The sequence below is a fragment of the Octodon degus genome, unplaced genomic scaffold (assembly GCF_000260255.1).
Source record: "Octodon degus isolate 3935 unplaced genomic scaffold, OctDeg1.0 scaffold00094, whole genome shotgun sequence".
NCBI lineage: Eukaryota > Metazoa > Chordata > Mammalia > Rodentia > Octodontidae > Octodon > Octodon degus.
The window spans coordinates 3,560,163-3,569,909 of record NW_004524670.1 but is presented as its reverse complement, the minus strand read 5'-3'; the positions used below and the strand labels follow the sequence as shown (position 1 = coordinate 3,569,909).

Below are 9,747 nucleotides of genomic sequence, written 5' to 3'. Positions count from 1 at the left end.
GCTGGGGGATTGAACCGCGGTCCCTGATGCTTTGCTAAGCTTGTTCTAAGTAGGTGCTTTAGACCACTGAGCCATCTCTCCAGCCCTAGTCACATTCTCAAATCATGTCTCCAAGAATTTTAATGTAAGAAATGATTTTTAATTCCATAGCAGATTTAAATAAAATCAACAATTAGTACTTTTATTAGACATAAATAGTACTCTTACCTCTGGAGGTTTCATATTCAGTACTTTTGTAATGCGACCCTAAAAATAAAATGGCAAACTCACTATAATGATAACAAATTATAGAAAATGTAACCTAAAGACAGTTAGTATAACTTACTTATCAGCTGTATGTCAATACACTAATCTTTGGAAAGGTTTTTCCTATACATGAGACAGTATTACTTCTGTTAAACTTGCAACCAAAGGTACTTCACAGTTTCAGAATTTTGGAACTCTGTTATTCACTTTCTCAGTTAGCAGTTATATCAATTACTTAAATTATTAAATTATATAAATAAAATACCTAACTGAATGAAACAAAGTTAACACAAACCATGTTTCTAAGACAGTTAATATTAGAAACATTGACATACCTAATTCTAAAACAACTATGTATATAGATTTTAACATAATTAATGAACATTTATCAATGTTTATATACTTCTAAGATAATTTCACAAAACAGATGACAGATTTCTAAATCTCAAATAGAGTATTTTACTTAAATACCAGAAAAAGAGGCAGACTGAATTCGTTTATTGCGCAAACAAACAAAACAAAGACCTACACACCCAAATCCGAGAGGACTGTATTACTTAGGATATAGATTCATTTCTAGAAATCCTCAGCTTTCAAGCAGAAGTATATGTTTATATTTGAATGTGATCCCCAAAGTTCCCATATTGGGAACTTGAACCTAGACAATGATTAGGTCCTCAGGGCCTTGCTCTCTTGAAAAAGTTCATGTTAGAGGTAGGTTCGGGTTTAAGTATGTCTCTTATAAAAATGAGTTCGGCCCTGCTTACTTCTTTTCTGTAGCCTTTCGGCCTTCTGCCACACCACAGGATAACAAAGCTCCCATCAGATGTTTATCCCATGCTCTTGGACTTCTAAACCTCCAGAATCATGAGCCAACAAACAACCTCTATTGTTTAAAATTACCATATCTGGTTTTCTGTTATACTAACACATGGTCCTAGCACCATCCTGCCACCGACCTTGCTGTGACTCTCAGAGAATAGCTGCATGAGTCAAGTGAAGGATCAAATTCAAGCTAGTATCAGTCTTTACTTTTCATTTGCCTTAGTCTCTACGAAGAAGACAATTACTCAGACTTTTATGCTTAAAATCTTGAAATGCTGAACTCAATTTATACAAATTTGACTAATTTTTATACTTAAGAGGTGCCTAGACACAGCACAACAGTGAATTAAACTTCAAATCTGGAGAAAAAAGCCAAATCAATGTAAATAAAAAAAGCATTCATCCTATCACAGTAACTTAAAAATAAAAGATAATAAAATTATTATGAAGGACACAGAAAAACTTCAACCAAAATACCTGCATGATGAGAAAATGAGGATTGTTTACATTCAGGCCAACAGAACAGAAGAGATCCTGCACTCTGGTGTTATTTGCATTTACTCCATTGATTAAATATTTATTTCTGCCACCAATAACTACCTAAGGAGGAATAATTTTTAAAAATATTGGTAAATTACAAAATATGCTTTGTTCAGTCTAACTATAAACAATGTAAAACTAATATATATACCTAATCCTGGGTAAGCAATGAAAGAAGTGTTCTATGGTCAAAACGATTAGCAATTTGAAACAAGATAACCAGTTTCTAACTTGGGCACTTTTGCTAACTAGTTATATAATCATGTATAAACCTAACCTTAAAAGTATCTTTCCCAGAATGGAATGGTTATCTCAGATGATAATTAGGTCTCAGATAACTGAGGTGTTCAAGCATAGCCAGAGAAGATGCACATGTGGTTCAAGGTTCAAGCATGGTGGAGTGATTCCACTGGAAGACCTCACAGATTTCATTCAGTCCTTAATATTGGAAGTTCAAAATTTTAATTCACCCACAAATCACTTATCCACAGGGCCAACATGTTTGAGAACCGCACCAGTATATGATTTTACCACAGTGTAAACATGTCTACTTACACAAACCTAGGCAGTTATGACATCACTCAACATAATCATGTGGGAGCAATGTCACACATTCTCTTTATCACTGACTGAAAGTCTGTGGCACATGACTATGTACAGTAGTTTTAGGGACTCTAATCAGTTTTTGCTCATAAACTTTTAGTCTCCCACACCTTTTGCAAAGCCATAAAGCCAAATAACATATCGCCACTAAAGTTCTTAATGTATACAAATGTTTAACAGTCACTCACCTGCCTTGTTACTGTGATTTCATCGTGAACTTCAAATCCCAAAGGGCTTTGCTTTTTGTCAGAATTATCAAAGGTGATTGACACAGAGGCTTTGGTAATTCCCGCCTGCCCATTTTTGTAAACTAAATCTTGTAGATTAGCAGCCCGAACCTAAAACAGAGTTTATCAATTACAAAATCTCGTATTGTACCAAGGAGCTGGGTTCCTCACTTTGGAAAACCCACACATGTAGTAATGTCGGTGTAGTTACGAACGGTCTTATCCACTGGTAAAGACAGCAAGGACAACAGACCTGCAGTGCTCTTTACAGTGCCCTTTCTTTACAGTACCCTTCCAACTCTGACTTTTCTATTCACTTCTTACAAAAGTTAAGCTGCAAGATTTATGGGAACACAGTGCCTATGAATTTCAACAGCCATCCAACCCACTCCTATGTCCTAAGAAGGCACAGTATCCACAGGTGGAAATAAAAAGTGAGTAAAACCTGTGGAATGAGACAGCTTTAAAATCGCAATCCCCCAACCTGGGTATTACTTCCAAACATCTTAGCAGACAGATCCCAGGCAACAACTCCTTAAGTTTCCATTTTCTCATCTAACAAATGGGATAATAGTTCTTCATAAAGGGCTGCATAAAGGTATAAAATACTTCACATAAAAATACAAGTACGTATCAGCAATATTCTCCACCATTTAATAAGGATTCCCTTGTCAAACTTAAATTCATAGCAAGCAGAAAGTTTACACGTTACCTGAGATAGGTTGGAGATGCCCAGCAAAAAGCAGATAGAGTCCAGTATGTTGGATTTTCCGCTACCATTCAAACCAGTGATAGCATTGAAGAGGGGGTCGAAGCCATTCACTTCAGTCCTCTGCGCGTAGGACTTGAATCCCTCGAGAACGACTGACTTAATATGCATTTTCCAATACTATGTGGGGCCAGTAAATCTCCGCTAGAAATCAAAAACCCACAAACTAGGACTGTATAAAATTAAACGTAAACCTAGGTTTATAATGGGCATTAAACACTAAAACAGGAATGCCAGAAACAGAAATAGCCACTTGCCAAACTCCTTTTCCAACGTGAAGTCTATCTTCCTCCTACTTAAAAACATACAAAATCCAACCGCTGCGCAGAAGTTAAAGCACTCAACTTGAAAGTCGTTCTCTCCTGCAGCTATTTTTGCCGTCGCCTCCCACTTTCAGCATACTCTAGCTACCCTAGCAAGGACCACTGACTATTGCATCTGTCACCCTTTTGCCCAACGCTCTTCTCAGACTGTCACCGCACTTACACCTTCGCACAAACCCCACTTTATTGAGATTCCTCTTGACCTTATGCAAGAGGTTCTTCCCGACCACCCTTTTTCCTTCCCTCTCCACGCCACGTAACCCTGACGCTAACATTTACTTGTCTATCCAAGCCACTATACGTTCCCGCGGAAACTTCGCTGTATCCCAGAATAACCGTTCGATTATCAGAGACGAGATGAACGTCATTCCCAAAGCACTTGTGGCGCTCAGACTGTCACGCCCGCCCAGTGTATTTCTCTCGGCACCGCCTCGCCTCCCTCCACGAGATCGAGTTCTAATCTCCATCCCTAATGAACGCCGCGGCCGCTTCACACTACTCTCCGCCCGCCGCCCTGCCCCGCACCCGCCGACACCGCTAGGCCCGGCTCACCGAAGCTCGTGGGCTGCCGCCGCGGCGCTGCGCAGCCTGCGCCCGCACGCCTCGGAAGCCTCTCTCCGTCGCCGAGGTGGAGAGGAAGCCACCCTTACCGAGCTCAGGAGGCTATGAGGCCAACTTGACCATCACTACAGATCCGCCCCGGTCCACACACCCGCGCAGGAACTATTTATTCCTTTGAATTTCGGCGCGAGCAAAGGACCCCCACCTCCGCAACACATTTCCTGTGTTGGTGCCTCGTAGTTGCCTGATTTCAGGTTTCATCTTTTCCCTCCATTCGAAGGATCAAAGTGACGCGGCGATAAGAAAGAGAATTTCTACATAAATACATCCGAGACTACAACGATGAGGTTGTAGGAACTAAAGAAAAATGTTGTAATTGTTGACATCTGCGTCCGGCATTCTCTGGGCAGCCCACGCCTCTGCTTGGGGGCCTCGCGCTCCGCCCCGCCCCCGTCCGCCCTCGCCCCGCCCCGCCGGCGCCTTCCGGCCTGGCTGGCTCCGCCCCTGGAGTGCCCGCGGAACTCTCCCGCGCTCTCTGCGAAGTCACCCCGTTATCTGACCCAGAGTAGTCTTCCTTGGAGTGTTTTCGTTCAGTTTCACAAGTTCTGGGTCCCTTGCTCGCCTGTTTCTGACCAGCGAGCCTTTTCATCTGCAGAGGGGATTACGGAATTTTGGGGTTCAAGGGGAAGTTCATAGTTTTAAACTGAACTTGAAAGGCACATTTTGAGTATTTTATTCTGAGTACAATAGTGTTTGAACTATGGTGCCCCATGATTAACCTGTCTGACGATCTTGGAAAGTATCACACCTAAGCATAACTTAATAGAAAATATTCACACCCCAATGGGATGTGTTTAGAGGCACTCATTTTAATTTCAATGACAATATTGTTTTTAAAACTCTATCCTCTGGTCTTGGTGAATGGTTCCTATTCTTTTATCATAATTTCTGTATTTTTTTTCTTTAATCAAGCTAAATATCTTTATTTTATCTTCTTTTACATGTAGTTCTCTACACCTACCTTCTGAATTTCTAACTCTTGTTTACAATATTTGCTAACTTTTGCTCACAGTGATTTATTTCTTCTGTTACTTTTCTTCTTGAGACTGTTTTGCTTTTGGCAATCTCTTATGCCCTGACTTGTGAGAGTATCTCTTTAGAGCAATTAAACATTGCTCAAAGTTCTTTGCCTCTTAAAGATCCTGAGGATGTTTTTAAATGATAATTTCTCTTGTTTGGAGTTCCTGAATGATGTGGATGTTGTAAGTTTAGACAGAGTTTTGTTTTCTCATAGGTACCGTTAAGATGCCCCCTACTCACAGCCCCAAGCAAAGAACAAATTTTCTTGCCTCTTCCCCAAGCTAGCGCATAGCGCTTCTCCAGTACCAGTGAGGCTTTATGGAAGAGATTTTCTGCATCGCCAAAGCTCAAGGCCTTGTGCTTGGACATTAAAATCTAGCTATTAGGAGACTGGAGGCATAGCTCAGTAATGGAGCCTCTATTATTTTTTGATTTAATTCCCAGCAGCAAACCAGAATAAAAAAAGAGAAACAACAACAACAAAACAAAAAACAAAAAAAAAAACCTAGTTGCTAGCTCACGTTGGAGGCTGTCATTTATTTCCCTTCAGGAACACCAGTGATCTTTGTTTTGCTCCTGGGGAGCCTTGCCTGCTAGTTCTCATGTTCTCCATTCCAAGTAGCTTTTCCTAAACACCAAGAGAATATTAAGAAAATTTTTTCATATACTATTCATGAAATCAGTTCTATTCTCACTCATTTCCCTGCCTCCTTTCTCTTCTTTCCTTCACCCATGTTATGGTTTGTGTCTAATTGCCCCCCCCCCCCAAGCCCTCCTGCAGTCTTGGAGCAGCTTCTGGAGTTTGTGATTGATTACTGTGGGTGTGGGTTCTGCACCCGCCCTGGGGCAGGTAATTTGCATCACAATGTAGGGAGGAGAGAGGGGCTAGCTAGCTGCCAGAGCTGTTGTTTTTCTCTTTGCTCTCTCTGCTCTTTGCCATCACCAAGGACGGCTACTCTGTGCCTTAGAGCCAGGTGAGTATGAACTGAAACCTTTACTAACTGTGAGCTAAATAAACCTTTCCTTTCTTCATTTGGGGTGTCAGGTATTTGTCCCAGCAATGAGAGAAGTGTAACTAAGACACACACCCCCCCCCCTTATTTTTGTGTTACTAGCAATTGAAGACCAGGACGTTCACACTAAGCACGAGTTCTGCCCTGTCCACCCAGCACTTTATAAGAAAGGTTCTCACTAAATCACTAAATTGCCCAGGCTCATGGGCTGGAATTTAGGAGTCTCTTGACTCAGCGTCACAGTGTTGGCATTACTGGTCTGTGCCACTAGGGCCATTGCAGTGGTTTTTTTAAAAATTACCTAACCCAATTTCTACTAGAGCCAAAGAGACTCTCACTCTTAAGATTTTTTTTCTTCCACAAAATCTGTTCGTGCAACTTACATCTCTTCTTTTTACTCATTGTACAGTGACCTACACACCAAATATTTCCTTTTCAATATTTAGCCTTGCTTCCTGCTTTATTTTTCTTTATTTATTCATTTACTTATTTATTCAGTGTGGTTTGTTCATTTGTTTGTTTTTTGAGACAAGGTATATGCAGTACAGGTTGGCTTTGAACTAACTTTAGTCCAGGAGGACCTCAAACTCACTTCCCAAGTGCTAAAAAGGTTGTTCTTGAACTCACTTTGTAGATAAGGCAAATCTCAAATTTACAGAGATCTTCATGCCACATCTTTCTGAGTACCAGATTAACAGGCATGTAACACCATACCTGTCATTTCTTGCTGCAATACGACTTCTTAGCTGCCAGTCTCTGTCCCCTCTAAAAGTCTATAAATGTATCTTTATATCAGAAATACAATACATTTTCCTGTTATTGGCTGCCTTGCCCCCAAAAGCTGCTCATCAACTAAACATTACTTGGTTTGAGATTGTTCACCTCTTCTACCACAGTTGCATTCAAGGGTCTTCTCATCTTGAATAAAGAATTGAATGAAACAAGCAAAAAGCAAGCTAAAGTTTATCCAAGAAAGTAAAGATGAAGAACGGGAGAGAACCTGACTCTGCAGAGTGAGTTTGGGCTGAGTAAATAGAAACAGAGGGTGATAGCAAAGATAAAAGCATATGCTGCGTCTGGGAAACTGCATGGGCTGTCATGAAAAGTTATGCTAGCAAGCTCTTAATGGCTCATCTCTCCTTTTATGCCATCCAAATCTCAAGGAAATCCCCCAAAACTTGTACATATGGATCCTGGTCGTGCTGCGATATGGTGTGGTGCTGGGATCTCATGTCCCAGTCTGACATCAAGCCTAGACCATCTTATTAAATACCTGCTGGACTTGGATCTTGGAGTTAACAGGTCACACCCCATTCCCCAGCCTAAACCCCTATCTCATTCCTTCTGTTCGAACCCTTGATAAAATTTTCCAGTGCAAGTTGGGAAAAGTGACACATACCTGTAATCTCATTACTCTGGGTGGCTGCAGAAGAAGGATGGTGAGTTTGAGCTCAGCCCAGGGAACTCTGTGAGACTCTGACTCAAAATAAAAAAAGACTGAGGATGTAGCTCAGGGTGAAGAAGCTGATTGCAATCCCTTGTATGACCCCTGGCACCTGATTCTTTATGGGATTATTTACCTCTTCAAGGCGTCTCTGATTTTTCATTATTTGTTCTCAAACTTTTTTCCGGATTCATCTGCTGTTTTCTCCTTTAGATGATCATCACTTTTGTTCACTACTGGGAACCAAGCACCAACCAATGACAAGAAAATATTCAGCAACTTGTTAATGAATAGATGAATTAATGAATCAAATAGGTATTGACAGTATACCAGCATTATCGCAATAATTGTGTCAGGTGCTGGGATAGAATGGTGAATAAGGTATGGTATTGTCTCCAAGAAGTCTACAGATGAGTGTAGAAGACTTGTTGTGTAAAGATATTAACCAGAGGTAAAGGAGGGAGAAATGGAACCTAAGTAGATTACACAACAAATGGAATAAAAGATAGACGTAGTATATGCAGAAAATAATAGCGAGATGCAGTGTAAGAAATATACAGAAGCCAAATTATAAAATCCACCTGCCATTATAACTTTTTGTTATTCTAAAATATTGATATTAACTTGTCTCTGCAATTCTAAACTTGAAATGTCAACCCCTTTCAGCATGCACCTATGTGTGTTTCTATTTCTATTTTAACAGTATAATCTAATCTACATTTGAAACGTTATTTATAAGGTCTTCAGTATTCCCCCACCCCTATCCTACCTTTTCTTCTGTACTCTCTTCCTGTTTTTAAAATGCCTTTGTGTGGGCCAGGGAGATAGCTCAGTAGCATAAGCATCTGCCTGGAAAGTGCAAGGACCTGAGTGTAATCCCCAGTACTCTCAACCCCAAAATACCTTTGTGTTACACCCCAGTGCCCAAAACACAATAAATACTTAAGAAATATTAGTTAAACATGAATAATCTCAGGAGTTCATTTTCTGTTTTCTTATTAGCTAAAAGAAAGTTCTTTAAAAAACCAAAATCTTGAAATGAATGAATACTGGAATATACAATATAGTTCACAAAATATCCAATTGTTTTAAGGTTCAGCAAGTTAATGGTAATGAATTCTCATTGATCTAACATGGAAGACTTTTTAGAAATACCTGCCAGCGAAATAATCTGCTATATAATATCATTAGTAACCACTATTGCTAAGGATTTTACTTTGAATTATGCATTTCAGTTTTATGCTTTGGAGAGCTCTCAGCACTGTATAGTTTTGCACAAGTCGTGCAATTTTTGGCCTGTAAATAAAAATGACCTTCTCCTGTGCTACAGGAACAAGTGACATTTCAGACTTAAAGAACAGAATGCATGTTTCCCTTTGTAAGTCCTTGTCAGTGTGTAATTTCATCTTTCCTTTGTACTTCCTTATTACATACACGGACTTCTGTTACATGTACTCGTTCATATGTTTGTCTCACTGTACCGTGAACAATTTGATCCACAGATCTGTCTGGAAACCTAGCAGCCAGCCCAGCTCCATATAGATGTACACTCCACAAATGCTCATTGAATGTATGAACAACTACATGAGTATGAAAAGAAATCAACCGTCTTTAAACCAAAGAAAACATATTTTTGATTTCCCAGTTTTTTTCAGATGACAGTTGGTGGTTGTTTTGTTACTATTTTTACTCATATTTAATTCCTAATTACCTACATACTTCAGCAAACACTAATGCACATAGAACTCAGGAATTATCTAGATCCCTATCTCACTTGCCTTTTCCATTCTGGGGTTATCTACAGACATTTACTTCCACTCAACCTCTGTACCACTATGAGTGGGCAACAGATGGAGAACAGTCACATGTCTATGTTACTTTTGTTTTTCACTGTTCCTATATTTCAGTCTCCATGTCCATCATAAGGGAGCGATACTGCCATACAGATTCCAAAGGCTCAGGCCATGATAGTGAGGCACTGATGAATTTTTAAGAGTTTGAAGATTTTTCTTTTTTCTTCAAAATATGAGCATTTGTTGGAGATACATAGAAAAGATGAAGCTTCAGCAAAAACAATCTACTTTTTCTTTATGCTTTTATAGTTCAGGGGGACCTT

At 39.8% G+C, this 9,747-nt stretch overlaps 1 protein-coding gene across 1 annotated transcript in view; it reads right to left on the bottom strand.

Annotated features, from left to right (window-relative positions):
• Smc2 (structural maintenance of chromosomes 2) overlaps positions 1-4,254 on the bottom strand; it is a 53,064-nt gene extending 48,810 nt beyond the window's left edge. The window contains exons 1-5 of the mRNA XM_023722938.1: positions 4,086-4,254; positions 3,154-3,354; positions 2,403-2,552; positions 1,549-1,671; positions 208-246 (exon numbers count right to left, since the gene is read on the bottom strand). Of these exons, the coding sequence (XP_023578706.1) occupies positions 208-246; positions 1,549-1,671; positions 2,403-2,552; positions 3,154-3,321 (480 nt within the window). The 5' untranslated portion in view covers positions 3,322-3,354; positions 4,086-4,254. The remainder of the gene's footprint in view (positions 1-207; positions 247-1,548; positions 1,672-2,402; positions 2,553-3,153; positions 3,355-4,085) is intronic.
• Between the last annotated feature and the right edge of the window lie 5,493 nt (positions 4,255-9,747).